This window comes from Carassius carassius, chromosome 38 (genome assembly GCF_963082965.1).
Source record: "Carassius carassius chromosome 38, fCarCar2.1, whole genome shotgun sequence".
In the NCBI taxonomy this organism is placed as follows: Eukaryota; Metazoa; Chordata; class Actinopteri; order Cypriniformes; family Cyprinidae; genus Carassius; species Carassius carassius.
In genome coordinates, this window is record NC_081792.1 from 19,340,653 (window position 1) to 19,359,805 (window position 19,153).

Below are 19,153 nucleotides of genomic sequence, written 5' to 3' on the forward strand. Positions count from 1 at the left end.
ATGAATTACAACATACTATGAACTCAACCATCTAGTGTATCAATTTAACAGGAGTCTGGTAGCCCCTCCTCCTCTGCTACATAAGGAAACTATGACTTTTGAGTGCATGAAGTTTCCAACATTCCAACTTTCGTAAAAAAAAATGCACAAATTACTGAACCTTTGCCCACCCCCAGGCCATCCAAGATGTGGATGAGTTCGTTTTTTCATCCAAACAAATTTGGAGAAATTTAGCATTGCATCACTCGCTTACCAATGGATCTTCTGCAGTGAATGGGTGCCGTCAGAATGAGAGTGCAAACAGCTGATAAAGGCATCACAATAATCCACACATCTCCAAATCCTCAATTAACAATAGATTCACAATACATTATTTAATCAATTCATGAGACATTAATTGATCGACTGGAGGATTACTTGTAGATTGATTTTATCAACTGTTTGCACTCTCCTTCTGATGGCACCCATTCACTGCAGAGTATCCATTTGTGAGTCTTTTCCCCCCAATTTTTTCGTAACTGTACCAAATCCAAAATGAGTGAGCATGAATCCAATCCTTTGTATAAACTTAAATTATTTTATTGGAAATTCATTTGGACAAATAAAAAGAGACGTGAAATATGAAAAAAAAAATATGCCAAAATAAAATTGCACTGAACTCATTCAATATTAAGAAAACATGTCATGCACGATTTGTGTCATCAATAAATTGTTACATATAATGGTCAATACATCCACAAGAATAGTGGACAGCATATGATAAAACATTGTTGTCTATTTACTGAGAAAGTCCTTTTCTTCACATCAGATAAAAATACAGAAACGTCGCATCTCATCACTTGAAAAAACACTGAGGTACAAAAAAAAAACTTCTTGAATTTACAAAAAGTAGAATGGCTTTGGTTTCAATGGTCCAATCATTCGTTTTAATAATATAAAACGACAGGACTTCAATACTCTTTGGTAAATTGGAGTGCATTTTAAAACTCAGTCCATGTACAACAAAAACTGATAAAGGACAGTAACAAAAATAACTTGGTGAAACAAACTAACATCAGTAAAAACAAGTGATGGACCTTGCACATGCAGGTTAAAACCCACTGAAACCAACTTTAAAAAAACAACACGGTCAACTGTGGTCCGTCACAACTCTCTCCATGTGTGTTTCTAGAGAACTCGGTAGACGCCACCTGTTATCAGAGATGTGACGTTCAGGGCCAGGGCACCTGTTAGCACACTGCCTCCGCACCACAGAACAGCTGTCTGTCTGTATGCTTATGTTCGCGTGTATGTGTGTGTGTCATGTTGAGAGACATACCCTACATGTGAGCCCACCCCCAACCTGACAGCAGTTGTCCCTGGTTCAAGACTCCTAGCTGAACAGCTATTATACTTTAAACATTCATAATTCCTTCATTTGAAGTAATTTAGTTTGGCAAAATGTCTGTGGCATTTGGAAATGTATTGACCGTGTTATGTTTAAGAAGTCCGCTGAAATGTCACTTCATCCTTCTCCTGTCGCATACTGCATCTAGTGAAGGTGTTGATAGGAGAAGTGCACGGTCATTATTATCTCACAAGGCACCGTGTCTGAATTAAAATCAAATGGCTCCCGCCTCCCTCAGTTGTCCCTCAGGCCGTGGAGGGACAACAGCCGGCTGCACTGTGTTTCTGCAGCAAGGACATGCGGCTGAAGGTACGAGAACAGGTGCTGCACTGGTATTTCTTCACATCTGCATGGGTCTGCAGGTGTGCACGCAGGTTAGAACGGTCCGCGAAGGCACGGTTACAGTGTGGGCAGGAGAACGGACGCTCACCTGTAGGGAAAAGAGAGAGAGATAAAACTACAGTTAAATGCATGCACTTTGTAATCATAAATGTCCTTTTTAAAAGCAAATATCCTTGTTAAAAAACAATACTAGTGCAATAGCTAACAGTCACATGGTAAACTGATTGAATCAATCAAAAGTACACAAAATAAGTGGCTACTCAGCAAGGATGATAACAAGTGATCCCTAGCATTCTTGATCAACTTATCTGTGCTTATCTCTGCTCTCACACTAGTGATTGATAACATTGTCCTATTGTGTCATTGTTGAGGTCAACACAATGAGTGATCAATGAAAAACAGTTCTACTGAGGGCAAGCTCACTAAGCTAACGGTGTTACATTAATGAAATTATTTAGAAACATTTTAAAGACTTCCAAATGTTTTTTTTTTATATATTTACTTTGTGAAATCTTAAAAAAAAGTTATATATAATTGTGGCCCCCTGAAATTCCAAAGCAACAATAGAACTCTTTTTTTTCTTTAAAAAATAAAATAAAAAAATTTCTAAAGGAAACTGGAAGATATTTACTCAGCTACATCTTTAAATAAAAAAGCAAAAAAAGAACAACAAAAAAAAAACCTTAAAATAAATATAATTTTGAAAAACTTTACATTTTCAAAGCAAACTGGAAAGTATTTACTCTGCTAAAAAAATTTTTTATAAATAATGAAACTGATATGGTGTTGGTAACTGGTGAAATAAGCCTTAAAGTGAGACAACAAGTTTGAATTACCTGTATGTGTGCGAATGTGTCCTCTTAACAGCCAGGGTCGCGAGAAGGCCTTTCCACAGGTGGGACAGACACATGGTAGTGTGTGTGAGCGGATGTGCATCTTCAGGGCACCGAGACTGTTGTATTCTTTGGGACAGTGCTTGCAAAAGAAGGCTGGTCGAGTGGCTGGGACAGTGGCCTCCTCTCTCTGTCCTGCCCTGTTCTTGTTGCTGCGCCTCGGCCTGCTGGTCTGCTGGGGATGGTAGGTGTCTGAGGAATCAGGGCTCGGTGGGTCAGACGTGCGTCCTTCATCTTCTTCCCCACTGCTGCTGCAGCTGACACTAGATGGGGAGCTGAGGTCCAGCGGGCCCTGGCTAGGGGAAAGGGTGGATGGGGATGTGGGATCGTGTAGGGAAGGTAGCAAGCTGACGTCCCAAACCAGTCCAGTGGTTAAGCAAGTTACTGGGAAGTCACTGGTGACTGCTGGAAGTTCTGCTAGTGGGTATCTGTCTAGCAAAGTATCTGATGGGTAAGAGAGAAAGAGAAAATAAGCTCCTAATGGTATTTACAGCCATAATAGACATGTTGCTATATACTCTTTAGACGTGATAGTGACTGCCAATAAAAAACACAGGACACAAGTACAAACTCGAAAAACACATGTGCATCTCACATGTAACCAGATCCAATGAAGAAAAAGTGTCTAAATCGAAATTCCAAACTGTAAATTTTATACATTCGTATTTATATATATTTATAGGTAATTGCGATGTCCGAATTATCGAAGCTTGATGAAAACGCCAACCAATCTATTTTTAAGATTTACTCTCGAAAAACAATTTACATTTAGATCGATTCGATTTTTATAAAACAGACGCAAACTCACCGTTCTGACATTCCAACTCGCTGTAGTTTGGCCTCTTGCTGGTGAAATACTTTTTTACCAGGAAAGACCGAGGCATGTTGAACTCTGAAGTTTTAACAAACCCAGTTATTTTCAGGGGGAAATCTCGCTGGAATCGCTCCACTTCGGATAGTCCGTTAAATGTAGCGACCTCGCCAATCCGCAGTTCTCGTTACTTGAACACACTGATCTGAACTGGACTACAATTAGTGAGTCTGTACTTATTTAAAACAGTCTGACAGAGTAAATGGGTATACGTCCACTTGGACCCGCCCTAAAGAACTGCCTACAGCCATCGCTGTCGTCAGTGTTTCATTTAATTACCCAGCACTTGACTGCTGCCTAGGTGTGAATGTTCCAAAGCGCTCTTACGCGCAGGTAATACACATAAATTAATTGTTAAATCCGTGCCTATCAAGATCATGTAAATAAGCCATTCTAAATTCATTGTTTACTTCGCGGTTCCAAGCCAAAGTGTTTAAAAAGCCAGATCACTGTCCATTTGAATGAAAGCTTTTGTGAAGGAACTGTTTGCCATTCCCAGAGTCTGCACAATGTATGATAATCGAATCAGCGTGTGCAGCATAAATCCACACAAGTCTACTTCCTATCAAAACACATGCTGGATTTCGTTTGTACAGATGCAGCGTTTAAGAATGAAATATTCACTGTCATCAAGTTGTGTTTTAATGTAAAGGAAATAAAATATCATACAACAAAATGCATGGGCTCTGGATATGTTTTACTGCCTGATTTTGATTAAGCTGACAAGTGCACTTTTAAAATGACGTGAAGAGAAGCTTGGAATGAATTTGGTGGGTGAAGTACAACTTTGATTATAGCGCCACCTTGTGTTTTTCTGTGTGGATGGACAGTCGCTGTCTGTCACTGTAATGAAAGGTCCGTTAAATAAATTTTTCCACAATGTTTGATATAGTTCACTAAACTCAGAAATCTGCTATTAAGTGTTTGGAAGGCTTATCAAGTGCTTATCAAATGTCACTTAAAGAAACATAACTTTTGACATATTATAAGCTTAACTTTCCCAGGATTGAAAAATGTGCGTTGTTGCTCGGTCATTTTATGCTGAAAAAAATCGCTACGTTATTGGAACTGTACAAAAGGTCATAGCCTATTTGTCAAAAATGACCGCCACTGGAAATGAAGGTGAAATACGCAAAAATACATATCTGCAGTAAAAAAAAAAAAAAAAAAAAACAGACACCAAGTAAGGGGTTAGACTTTAAACCATATAAAATACAAAACACACATAGACACAAACACAAGTGAAGTGGTGGCTGTAAATTAACAATGTGGCAAAAGTAAGCCAGAAGACTCAAAGAGGTTGAAATCAGATTGATTGACATCCGATAAAGCATTCCTGTTAATTTTTTGTTATTTATTTTATGGAATTTTAATGTAATGTATAACAAAATGTCTTTCTCTGTGTTCAAGTCTGACTGTAGTAAAATGAATGCAAAAACTGAGATTTCAAAACAACATTAAAAAAAAACCTTGTCTAAATATATATCCAAATCCACTACATAATAAAAGTAAGAATTTATGTCTAAAAATAACTAGAGAATTTTAAAAGCCTTTTATATACATCTGAATCTAATGGCTAATCCATGGAATTGCAGATGTTTTACTCCCTCCAGATGGCACTAATGCCACTAAAGGTATTGTCTTTATTTTAAAGCTGCAGTCCGTAACTTTTTTGGGGTAAAAAAATTATCCAAAATTAGTATTTGAGCAAGTACATAACCAGCCAGTGTTCGTAAATATCGCCTTACTTTAGCCCGATTCACAACGGTAAATTTATAATAATGTTTTCTATTGTTTTCTAATTTGAGTAGGTTTTCGCGGGAAATTCGAGCATGGCACTGCGTCCTTACGTCACGACTGTAAACAAAGTAGTTGTCCCGGCTACTAGGCTATCGCCTGTGAGGATCCTGCAGGTGGCGGATCATTTCATTATAGCCTATTCCCACAGCAGCTAGAATAATTAAATGTTAAAAAATCATTTTGATTGCGGATTGTAATCAAGAAAGATTATATGAAACATATTTAAAACGATTTATTTTAATGCATTTTTCCTCAGTTGATTAGAACAAAGCGTTGCAGACTTGTTACTTGTTCATATGACAATACATGCTGTCAATTCTCATTGGGGTCATATATTCCAAGACGTAGGCTAGAATCTGATTATTAAGTACGTTGACTGACTTTCTTTTACTGTCTATGACAGCTACACCTCAAAACAATGAACTGCAACTCCAGGTATTCAAACATAGATGGCGACAAAAAGGCAAAATTTACAGACTGCAGCTTTAACATGAAAAACTCCAATATATAAAAAAATGTATTTAAAAAAAAATTAGAAAAAAGTATTATATGGAGGAAAATATAATAATTATTAGATAAATATTAATTAGTATCATTAACTTCTCTCAAATCACAAAATAAAATAAAAATATTACATTGACAAGTGTGACCCCTAGATGCGTTTGTTTTAATTAAGTCAGCTCTAGGAAAGTTATAGGTACTTTTTAAAATTAGTGGAGAAGGTGGCATTTAGAGTGAATAAAGACTCATTTGCTAAATAACGCAGACAGATTTTGTAAGATGTTGCACTATCCTGGTGTAATGCTGAATGCTTGAGACATTTAGCTTCAGTCACTATTGACTTTCATTGCACCTTTTCCATACAATGTTAGCGAATTGTAACGAAACCTGTTCACGTAAGTGTGTAGTTTTTGATGATGTGTGATATGTGCTCTGTTTCATATGTGTGCATGAGGACTCTACTGCAAACAAAATCTACCGTCGGGAATAAAGTAACTTGAACTTGTAATATTCAACAGTGTTCCACAGAAGATAACAAGCTATACTGGTTTGGAACTAAAGGCAAATTTTAATTTCTGAGGGAACTATCCCTTTAAAAACTCTCCTTCATACCCAGTTGCTGCGGCAAATTGTGCGGTTTTTAAATTTTGTTACTACGCCCCTCGACCTGTCCATCTACATTCCTCCACGACTGAACTGGAATCAGTTTGACTAACGGTCGACCAATGACTTTTACAGTATAGTGTTAAAAACTGTTCCCAGGTCGGTTATAGATGAAAAAACGGATAAAATGCCCGGTTTAAATCCTGGCTCCACCCATCAGTTTGTGTATGAATCTTATTGGACAAGCCTGTAGATATGGGCGGGTCTACATCACTGGGCTTTTTTGTTTTTAATATCAGCTGTTCGTTGCGATGTTATAAATTACATGGAACAATTTCCGAAAGCTAAAAGAAACTAAACAAAACAGCATATATTCTGCACCTCTACCTCGGAATAAACAAGATTTTTTTAAACTATTTAGACGTCGGAAAATCGTATGCTCTGTAAAGAAGCAGGTAACGTAGTATGTTTTATTAAGCCTCTATTTAAACTGTGCGAGAAAATCTGTATATTCCCAAATTTGTTTTATTTGTAAATATGAATGTATAGAAATTTGTATAGATGTGTACATTACATTTCTTAATCGAAGCTTACGCTACTTAATCAGAATCAGAATGAGCTTTATTAATTATTTCAGTAATGTTTACACTATTTTTCATTTACATTTCCTCAACAGAACAATTCGTTTTAGTGTGTATTGATAGCTTATTGCACAAATGGATAAATCAGTGGCCCTTGTGTTTTCCTCGACATGTCTTTCTAAATGATTAGTGTTCAAAGAGAGGGAGCAAAACAACTACCCCCAAAAATCCTCCACAAACAGTTATTTGATATGCTACTACTAAATAAAACCTGCATAAAATCCATCGAAATTAAACCATTTCCACACGATGCAGAAAAAAGAATGTATTGTTTTAATGGCACACCCTCCAGATGGGGGACGACAAATGGACGCCAACAATGGAGCTGGGGTCCAACAATGCACTCCCAAAATTCAGTTCATCCATCTTTGTTGCCATATGAACAAATATCACCAGATATAGGTTTTAAATGGCAGTCACATTTCGAACATATTGAATTTTTGTTTTAAATTTCTAACTGCATGGATGGGTGAAACGCCTTGGTATTTGGAAGCTTGTCTTTTCTTTTTTATTCATCACTTCTTTACGGTGGCTGAGCCTAAAATAAAAAAAATTAAAAATGAAGCCTGCCAGAGGAGTACTTTATGGAAGAGTGACCTCAATATGAGATATGAGCCTAAAATAGCTTTTAGCTTGGTTTTAATTCAAGTCTTGATTAGTGGGTATAATTCAAATCAGGGACTGCATCATATAGTGTTCAGATTTATACAAATATTTCTCCTCTACCCAAGGTCTGGCTGAAGTCATACTGCGGAGATCTGCTCGTAACGTCTGCCAGAGTGAAGAAGTTTGAGACTCGTGTACCAGGCATTGGAGTTCACCACCAATTATTCAGAATAAGCACATTTAATTTATAACAATGTTTCAACAGCTCACAAACCTGCTCTTTGGAAACGTGAACAAACCGACTCAGGAACCAACCGTACCAAAACCAGCGCCTCCAGAAGCGGATGAGGAGGGCTGGCTCCTGGTCAGTGCAGCTGGTGAGTACAGAGTACAATTGATATGAAAACCCTGTAAAGACTGAAATATGAAATAATAGTCAGAAGAGCATCATATTGGATTGAACATATACCATAAGAGAATGTGGAGCTTACTTAAGGGGGAAAAACTTCTTAATTTTACTCAGAGGCCCAAACTGAGCAAAATGTGCAATTTATTGCAGCTGCTGATATGTATATGTAGGCTATACAGTATACAGTATGCTTTATTGGGTTAAAATACAGTGCAGATAATTTAGGGGCTGTAAGTAATATAATCAGAATAATTTGTGTTCACTTTAATGGATAATTCACCAAAAATGAACATTGTTGTCATTTTTATTTATTTATTTTTTGCTCAGTACAGTAAAATTCTGTGTAATAAAGTGTTGTTTTGGATGCTGACTTGCAGTGTGGGCAAAACAGTCTTCAAAATAGAAGACTTTTTTATTAACTTATTTGGCACAGATATCAGTTGTCCCGTAACAGAGGTGTGATCATGTTTATTAAAGTACAGCTTTCCATGGTATACTATATTTTTCTTTTCTGTAGATGGAGAGACATCCTCTGAACCCAGTGAGGTGCAGTTCAAGTCGATAGGAAACCTGTCAAGCACTGAGAAATGTGCTGCCAGCTTGGTCAGTGATGCAAGGTAAAACCAATACACCTGCTCAGAGGTCGCAGTCAGTATCACTTTATTCCTACTGAGAAGTTGCAAAAATTTTGACTCTGACAAGTCAGTATTGGATTGATTTAAATAAGTGTTTTGTTCTGTTTCTAAAGCATCAATGAACCAGAAGTCCCTGTTGCTCGAGGCAGTGTTCGAGTATCTCAGCGGTTGGTTTCTCAGGCTGGGGCTCTGGTCAAAGTGACACAGGTGGGCCGGATACAGCGGTCTCAGGCTCGGTCCAGCCGCCACAATCTCAGCCGCAATTGCATTCAGCGCCAGAACCACATTCGCCAGCGTCTTCCTCAACACTACTCTCGCATACATCGCGTGATCCTCCACCAGCCTAGTCGTCGCAACTTTAGTCACTAAGATGCAGAAAGAGTCAACAAGCATGCAAGGACCTTGGTTCAAAATGAAAGCTTGAACTATTTTATTTACAATGTAGTGTACAATAAATTCAGTGGCAGCTAAAATTATGGTTTCTAAAACAATGTTGGCCAAAGTATTACTGTACTAGACTGTCATGCAGCAATAAAATGAAGTGAAGGACTTCTGAATTTTCTTGTTTTCTTTCTTTGTACATTTAAGCTAATTTAGATACTGTGCTGAATTCAAATTTTAGTTTAATATCTTATACACGGAAATCAATTTATTGTGTTGAAAACTTTAAAGCAAAGGGTTAAGAGGATACTTGCTAACCTGAGTGTGGTTTATTTATAATAAACTGGGCTGTTTTACTCAATATAGGCATATGTGTTAGGTTTTTGCACAAGGCATGTCATTGTCATGCAGTGCACCATTAAAACCACGAGGGGGTGTATGGGTTCGCCTAGTGTGTGTGGTCTAGTCATGAAAGTAGCCCTTGTCTTTTTTTCTTTTGGTCAATGAGGCATGACTGTCTTCCAGTGGTATCACAGTGTTAAATGATAACTGCTGCGTGGGCTTTTTGTCTACTGATTTATTTATTTATTTTTGTCAGCTGAACAATCTTTAAAATTAAGCATTGTCTACTATTTGTAACACGGAAGTAAGCTATTTTCTTTGATTGTGCAAGACTTCCAAGTCATTAGCTGTATTAAGGAAATAAATAGAAGAATAATAAAGTGCAGTAAACGGTTAAACTATTTGCCCTGAAAACCAGTGTGTCTATGATTATGATAATGATTCAAAATAATATGCTAATAATTACCAGTTTGCAGTATCAATCAGCAAAATAGACTATTTTTGTACAAGGAAAATAACTGGACACAAATGACACCGAAAGCCATTCAAGTTATCATGGCCGCTCTTATGTTAAAAATAAGGTGGATAGTATATATAAAATATTCTAGTTAATTTTTGACATTTATTATTGTTTATTATTATTATTATTATCATTATTATTTTAATTCATCTATGGCTTATAAAATGTCATAAATTGTTAACTATTTGTTCTGATTTCAGTTCAGTTACAATAGTTTTTGCTCCGGGTGTGTGTGTGTGTTTGTGACCATTCACTGCTGTGTGTGTGCTCTTGGATGGGTTAAATGCAGAGCACAAATTCCAATTCACTTTCTTTTTTTTCCTTACCTTTTTTTTAAATTGATGGTTCCTCTCAAAAATTTTGTCATAATTTACTTACGCTTAAGTTGTTCCAAACTTGCTTGAGTTTCTTGAACACAAATGAAGATATTTTGAAGAATTATGGAAACCAAAGTTGCTGGTATAGGCACTGATTTCCATAGTATTTTTTTCCCCATACTATGGAAATCAATGGTAACCAGCAACTGCACTGTTAAAAATGGAGTAGGATTTACTTGAAAAAAGCTTGGACATTTTTTTCACTCAGAAAAGGATAACAAATTTTGCCAAGTAAAAGCCTAAACATAAGTATTAGTATTATTAATTAGACGTTTTTAAGTTAAGTTTACTTGGAAATTCCCAGTTAATTTTGATGACTCTTTGTTTGTAAATTTTACATTATGTAATGCTTATCACTGTAAAAAAAAATCATGTATTTTAAGTAAAACTTAAGCATTGCATTAAACAAAATCTATGAGACTATACAATTTACTTTAACAAGGTAAAACTGGTAAACTACCGTACTATTACAGCATGTGGTTCACTTGCAATCATGCTGCATGTAGACAGACTGTTGTACTTTTAAGATAATATGCCCACTCAATGAAATGAATATCCAAATGAACACAGAGAATACTTGGTACACCACACACAATGACGGTAACAATCAGTGAATAGTGTTTGATTATGAATGGGTCATTTTGAGAAGAAAATAAACTCCATGTGTCACAAAACAGTATGTTACTAAAACAAACAACAAATAACAACTAAACTAAACAACTAACAACAAAAACAACCATAAAACAGTGTACATTTTAATTATTCATGCCCCATTGCATGATGGGAAATATGGGATTATAACTTTGTTAATTATCTTAAAGAATCTTTGTAAACATAACGAACGGTTCCAAGTAAAATATACTTATGAGTTTTAACTTTAATTCCTACCTAGGCAGTTCCATTTGAATTTACTTATGTATTTAAGTAAAATAAATACAAATTAAACCTCAAGTAGCTTATTGAATTAAACGTGATATATTGAAGTAAAAGACAAAATAGTATTTGTGTGTAAAATGTACTTAACTGATGCTATGTTTATTAACAAGTTCAAAAAATCACTTTTTTACAGTGTGTTTGGTTACCAACAATCAAGACAGAATGTTAATTTTGGGTGAACTATCCCCTTACGTTCTTTCTCTTGATTTCCTCAGTTAATTTTCAAGTAGAGCAGAGAGAATGTTAGCAGTTCACTGGTTATTCTGTTTTGTTTCTTTCTTTCTCACTGAGGACATCATAGCCCTGCAGCATAAACATCACAGATTCACAGAATGCAGGTGTTTTCATGTGAACAGGTCACATAAATGTAAGGCAGACCAAGATGATGTTGTAACAGTATGTACTACCCACATGAAGCTGGACATTTGTTGCCATCTGAGTAAAATCAGTTTTGCTATGACATGTCAACAGAATCAAGGTTACTAAATGTTTCATAATGTTGATCCTATTCTTGTTCTAATCAGTGATATAAAGGTCAACCTCACCATTTACATTAAAAATCTGTCAAAAGATCTCATAGGACATGCTATCACGCAAGTAGTGAACACCTTTAACACATCTTCATACCTAGACATCACCTGATCTGACTAGCAGCAAGATAAATTTCAACTATGCCATGTGGCGTCCATAGCTATTTGGGAGTTTTTTTCTGTGAAAGTTTTATCTGAAGAAAAGCAATCTGAACACATGAAGCAGGTGAAGATGAAATGCATGACATGTTTTTTTGTGTTAACTCATAGTTAACCCACTTCTACATTTAAAGAGGCAGATTTCTGCTGACACATGCTGCAGATTTACAAAATTAATGCATTTGTTGGTGGAAAGGTGTGGTCTGTAGAAGTGTAACTTGCAATGTTTTACATAACCACAGTCAGTTAGATAATATTTATGTCATTGTTATGCACGGCAAAATGGGGTAAGATAAGCCATGCCCCATGAGGAAAGACGTAAATCCGAAATTCAGAAATTAAAATGAATTGACCTATATATATATATATACTTTATATTTTACCCTTTAATATTTCAACAAAAGTATTTGACAATGCAAAGAACAAGTTACAAAACAAGTCCATCAAGTTAAAGAAGTCAGACACTCAGATATCCGAGGTCAGGTGCTTTCAACCAAAGTACATGTGAAAAAAACAAAAGCAAACGAATAAGTAACTAACAGTGCAGACTTTTGAATATGATAAACGGTGACATGAAGGTGCTCAAAACATGTCTTTAACTTAATTGAATATTTGTTGGCTGGGTTTTCTGTAATGTAAAATATAAGCTGCACTGATTAAATAATCTTTCAATCTTACAATGCAAACGTATTCAAATCATTAAAATTATATAAACTGAAAATTAATTGATATTGCTTTTTTTTCTTGCTAACACAAATGGGCATCTTAAGTGCCATGATTTTGTTGCATGTTGACAATGGAATGTCGGAATGACATCACAACTGAATAGTAGTAGATAACTGACTCCCTCTGTGTTCGTAAGGCATTTAACGTGCACTGCATGGAACAAACACTCTTCAACATGGAACGGAACGAGGAAGGTCAGGAGTGCTACTTTATTGTAGTGAAGAGAAGTAAGAAGGGCTTATCTCGTGGGTCTATTGGGCGCGCGGATGCGGAGACAGCAGCAAGAGATCTCATAGGAATGGTTTATGGAGGAGGTGGCAGCGCCAGGAGCAGTGGCATGGTGAAGAAGCAGGACACATACCCACTCACATGCCATCAAGCTCAGCTACTTCTGTTCGTTTCTCCTACCAGCAGGCGGCTGGAGCTCCTGTGCAACATCCAGCTCTTTACTGCAATCTGTGCTCTTGCTCAGGATGATCTTGTAGTGGTCAAACACAAGAAGGACCTTCAGCCATGCCTCGTCAAAAATCTGATTCAATTAGGCAAGAAAGACAAACCAGGAGTCTTGCAGAAGCTTGGATTTGAGCTGGACTTAGTGGTGAGGAAATGCATCTTCTGCTGCCAATTTGTTTCCAATTAATTCATGAAAACAAATATATTTAAAGTCTTTTATGATTGTTTCATATACATGTTATTTTAAAATAAATAGAATTCTGTCATCATCTGCACACACTCAAGTTCCAAACCTGTGTTTATTTCTTTTTTCTGCTCAACACACACACACACACACACACACACACACACACACACACACACACACACACACACACACACACACACACACACACACACACACACACACACACACACACACACACACAATATATATATTATTATTATTATGTATTTTTTTTACTAAAATAACATGAATGCTAATATTAATTGTAAACTAAAATATATTGGTTCAGATATATATTACATAGCATTTTTATTAATAATTTTTCATATGAGGAAATGTTTGTGTGTTTACTTGTGTGTAGGATGCATACTGGTAAATAAATGTATAGCCTGAATGCACTGTAATATGCTTTGGATAAAAGCATCTGCTAAATGACGTAATGTAAATGTAAATGTAATGGAAAATCCTTAACTTCCACATAATCTATGCACTTTTGAACTGTGACTTAAGTGTCGACCACTTGACCACATAGACAAAATACTCAGAATGCAAAGGAAATAATCATGTTAATGATGTAAAGAATCCACTTGAACTCTTTACATGCTGTTGAATTTTTTTCCATAGGAGACTGAGCGTGATATTTTGTTGAAGAAGTCTGCCCCTCTTCCCTTCTTCAGTGCAGCTGACATTGTCCAGGTGGCTCCATCTCATTTAAACACCAGGCAACCACTGAGAGACAGTTGTGATTTGGGTCAGTTAATCATCTTTTTAGCCCTTAAAACACAGTTGAACACTCCTGGATATTAAAAGAGAGATCCTATTACTAGACTGCGAAAAAGATTGTTATCTTAAAACTGGAAAAACTGTGTCCTCAGTCTCTAAAGAATTCATAGCATCTAGTATGCTTCATACCAAGATTTAATGGTTTCATGACTTAAGTAATTAAGTCAGGTGATATACATGCAGTAATATTATTTACATGTTTTCCCTTTTTAGGTTTGAAAAGAAAAACAGTGTCTTGCATCAATTCCATGCCAGCTCTCAACTCACACAATACAAAAAAGCAAAGTATCTTATTAAACACGGATGTATCCAGCTCCATTCATGCCTTGTCCCATTATTCTTTGGAGGTGGGGTCCATGGCAGAGGTCATATCTTCGAATGGACAGACTGTGTATGGGGTGATCAGATGGATTGGAGTTCCAGAGGGAAAGAAAAATTGCTGGGCAGGACTTGAGCTGGTGAGCAGCGACATTTTTCTCTCTCAGTACAAAGCATGTGCTGATTATGTGGTGTTTCATGCTTGTAAATAATAAAGAAATAATAACCAAACCCTTTCAGGACAATGAGGTGGCAACATGTTCAGATGGGACATTTGGTACAAAGCTGTATTTCACATGTGAAGGAAGCAAAGCTTTGTATGTGCCTCTGACAAACTGCAAACCAGACAGCAGATTTCTGTTCATCCCGAATGAGATCCATCCCGAAACCACTTGAACCTCCCTCAGGTGAGACCTTTTATTTTTCCTCCGCTTACAGAAACATTCTGAATGTTAAAGGCCTCAAGATTGTTTTTTTATGGTTAATTTTTTCCATCTTAGCCACACTCCTGGAAGATTTAACTGAAGATGTTCCCCCTGTTGCTGAGCAAGATGTTTTGTCTCGTCTGGTTGGCAGAATGAAGGGAATCCAAGGTCACTTCAACTCCTGCTATCTAGATTCCACTCTCTTTAGGTAAACATCTCAAGAAACTAATGTTATTTCATGTTTCATTCTGTTTTATGTGTGTATGCATTTTCTTTTTTTTCTCTCTCTCTGCTTTTACAGTCTCTTCACATCATCCACAGCTTTCAACAGAATGTTTAACAGATCAGCAGATACAGAGGAAGGCATTTCACACATTTTAAGATGGGACATTGTGAACCGTTTACGCAGGTAAAGGCTCTTAATACATAGGAATGTCACGTAACAAAGCTAATGCACAGCTGTGTTTGTGGAGCTTGAGTAAATTAGTAAATTGAGCATATGAGTGTGCTCATATGACCCCTGCCTCTCTCTACAGATCAGGCTTTGTTCCAGCAGAGAGTGTGATGATGTTTCGTAAACAGCTGGGCTGCAAATCTTTTGCTACAGAGGAGAAAGGTATTAACTATCCCAGGGCAGCCATTTACTTGTTTGATGTAGAGCTGCAAGATTTTCATCTATGGCTTAGAGCTAATCTTACTCTGATCTCTAAAACATTTTACTGCTATTTCCTTAAGATCCAGAGGAGTTCATCACCCTACTACTAAAACATGTTTTACACATAGAACCATTTCTCAAAATCAGGTTTGTTTCAGTTGCACTGCTTATTTGATATTTTATTATGTTATGTTATCTTATGATATACACCAAATCAGCATATTAGAATGATTTCTGAAGGATCAAGTGACACTAAAGACTGAGTAATGCCTGCTTTTGAGCGTTGCTTTAACAGATTTAAATTACATTTAAAAATAAATTTAAAATGGCTATTTAAATAGTAACATAATAACATATTTAACATATTATATAACTATATTTTTGATCAAACAAATTGGTGAATATAAGAAACTTCTTTAAAAAAAACTTTGTTAATGTTAGTGACCCAAAACTTTTGAAACCAAAACTTGGTGTACATTCTGTGTAAACAAGCTTAAACTGAATATCTTAACACCTGTATGTGTTTTTTTTTAGGTCACATGGAGACTCGGCACAGGACGCCTATACGCATCAGATCATTGTAGAGAAGAATCAGGTGCGAGCTGTGCCTTCAGTTCAGCAGCTGCTTGAGATGTCTTTCGTATCAAGCAATCTAAAGTTTGAAGAGGTTTGTTAATTTATTATAGCGTAAATTAGATTTAAATTCAATTGTTTATGTCTCATAGTTTCCTACTTCATAGATACATTGTAAACAGAAGTACGCATTATTAATCAAACCTTTTTTATTTCATTTTAGAATCCATCTTGCCTTATAGTTCAGATGCCACGGTTTGGAAAGAAGTTCAAGATGTTCCCTAAAATCATTCCCTCAACAGAGCTGGACATCACAGACATCTTGAATTGTTGTTAGTTTAACAAGTATATTTCTAAATGAAATCTGCTCCTGATAATATTTGTTTTGTGAAAGCAGATATTGGAGAGTTTCAGATGCAATATCTTTGACGCTTCTCCTGATTTCTCTGGCAGCTCCCAAGGAATGTTTTCTGTGTGGTCATCTTGCAGAATATGAGTGTGTCCAGTGCCTGATGGACCATAAGCTCCAACCAGGCAAAATTAAGCAGTTTTGCTCCACTTGCAACACACAGGTAGTGCACCTAATACTAAAATCTAATTTATCTACTTTGAATTTCTACAGTTCTGTGATGCAATGCATTTTACATATTTTTATTTTTTCATCATATGCCTTCACCCACAGTCAAACCCAAATATTTTTACTCTTTTCTACAGGTTCACATTCATGCCTCCCGAAAGGAACATACACCTCAAAAACTTACAGTTCCAGATCATCTTCCAGAAGATGCACCTATACAGAGGCACCAGATGCAGCTGTTTGCAGTCCTCTGTATAGACACCAGCCATTATGTGTCTTTTGTCAAATATGGGCCTAACCAACGGTCCTGGATCTTTTTCGACAGCATGGCTGACCGATGCGGTATGTCAAATATGTTAAATCTCCAACATATTTAAATGTAATCTGTATATTTACGTAATTTGTGATCACTCCACTGAGGTTTCACAAACCCTTTTTTTATCCCTCCATTATAGATTCTATAACCAGATCAAATGTTGTTTATCACTAAAATGGGTGTTCAAATTTAGTTATTCCCTCAATATCTTATTTTTTTTATCCTTAGGTGATGATAACAATGGCTACAATGTTCCCGTGATCAGGTCCTGTCCTGAGGTCGGAGACTTCTTTTCCCAATCTGAAGAGGAAATATCCAAAGCAGATGTGAGACAGTGCAGTGAGCTGGTGCACCGACTGCTGTGTGATTCATACATGTGTCTATATCAGAGAACAGAGTGAGCAGAGACATTTGTGATGTGTTAAGACATTATCTCTTGTGTTATTACATCATTAGAGTTGACACAGGAGTTACACTGATGTTTTCCTTACTCAGATTGTTCTTTTGTGATTTCTAAAAAAAACTGTATTTATATAAGTATGATTTTTGATCACATAATTTATTGCTTAGATTATTTAGCTAAGTTTGTTTGTACTCATTAATAGCCTATATTCTATTTGATTTGTAGGACGTTTATATTTGTATTAAATATATATGCTGTACCAATTTCATTAGTCTGTCTTAATGATAAAGCTTCATTTAATTCGTAGTTGATTTAAGAGTTTGGACTCTTACTGCTCTTTCTCTCTTTTAGTCATATTTGTATGTTATACATCAGAAACAGACTATTAACTATAAGTACAACAGAAAATATTACCTAAAAATGTGTTACGGATTAATTCGAAAATATTATGAATGAAACTATGAGGTAGATTTTTTTTTTTTATTTAATAAAAAGAATTACGGTGGGTTTAAATGTTTTGTGAGGCCTAACTGAAGAGAAGCATGGCGTTGGTGCCCTGCTGCCCTCTAATGGAAACATCACAAGCACTGACTCTTCAATAACGAACTTGACTCGATTACAATGTTCTAAACTGTGAGGTCTGATTCTCAAACGAATGGTTCTTTTGAATCGGTTCTTTTCAGTGAATTGGTTGACACGATTTGCCAAACAAGTGAAACAAGCTTTTTTATTACATTATACATGCTTTATAATAATTATATTATATTATTATAGTAAAATTAATATAGTGTTTCTAAACATAAACCAGGAAATAAATAAGCAATTGGTTTACGTTTAAATAAAAGTCTGGTAAACGAATAAATGATAATAGACTGTTGTTAGCAAAATCATATGGCAGTTTCTGGTCACTGACCTTTAAACTGTAAACTGTGAATCATGTTTAGTTTATACGTTTATCAGGCAGTAAAGACACAAAGATCATATATAACATGGCTGCAAAACAGTTTCCGCCTTTGTACATCTGTTGTCTGGACAGAGATAGGCCTACTGCAGGTTTAAGATAAATGTGGGCATTGAGAAGCAAGGCATACTTGTTAGTGAGCACACACACAAAATATCATTATAGAAACTGAAACAAATAGTTCTAATAGATTTGTTAAAATGACAAGAACCACATGTAAGCACAATTTTTTTAAATAGGCGAACTCATCTCAGTGTATGAAAATGTTTGTCTCTGGGACTTTAAGATCTGCAAATAATCTTGAGCCTGATGGTTGAAATTTTTAAACCAATCAATGATGTCTTCCTAATAAAGTGACGTGACATTCAGCCAAGTATGGTGACCCATACTCTGCATTTAACCCATCCAAAGTGCACACACACAGAGCGATTTACACACACACACAGACACACACACACACACACACTGTGAGCACACACCCGGAGTGGGCAGCCATTTATGCTGCGGCGCCCGGGGAGCAGTTGGGGGTTCAGTGCCTTGCTCAAGGGCATCTAAGTCGTGGTATTGAAGGTGGAGAGAGAACTGTACATGCACTCCCCCCACCCACAACAATTCCTGCTGGCCCGAGACTCCAACTCACAACCCTTCGATTGGGAGTCCGACTCTCTAACCATTAGGCCACGACTTCCCCTCAATGCCTTTTATTGTATTATTCTACTGTATGAAAGTTAAATAATAACTAACCATGTGACAGAGTAGGCTGAGGAGTCAGATGCTAATACAAATGCTACTAATGTATTATTA

General features: G+C 36.4%; 1 protein-coding gene and 1 pseudogene across 1 annotated transcript; one reads left to right on the forward strand and one right to left on the reverse strand.

Annotated features, from left to right (window-relative positions):
- Nucleotides 1–641: 641 nt before the first annotated feature.
- Nucleotides 642–3,746, reverse strand: LOC132119499 (protein snail homolog Sna-like). The gene is made up of 3 exons (XM_059529532.1): nt 3,431–3,746; nt 2,566–3,066; nt 642–1,817 (listed from the first exon to the last, which is right to left on the reverse strand). The coding sequence occupies exons 1-3, from the start codon at nt 3,504–3,506 to the stop codon at nt 1,633–1,635; spliced, it is 762 nt and encodes a 253-aa protein (XP_059385515.1). The 5' UTR covers nt 3,507–3,746; the 3' UTR covers nt 642–1,632.
- An 8,940-nt stretch (nt 3,747–12,686) lies between these two features.
- On the forward strand, nt 12,687–17,501 carry LOC132119052 (ubiquitin carboxyl-terminal hydrolase CYLD-like; annotated as a pseudogene).
- The last annotated feature ends 1,652 nt before the right edge of the window (nt 17,502–19,153 follow it).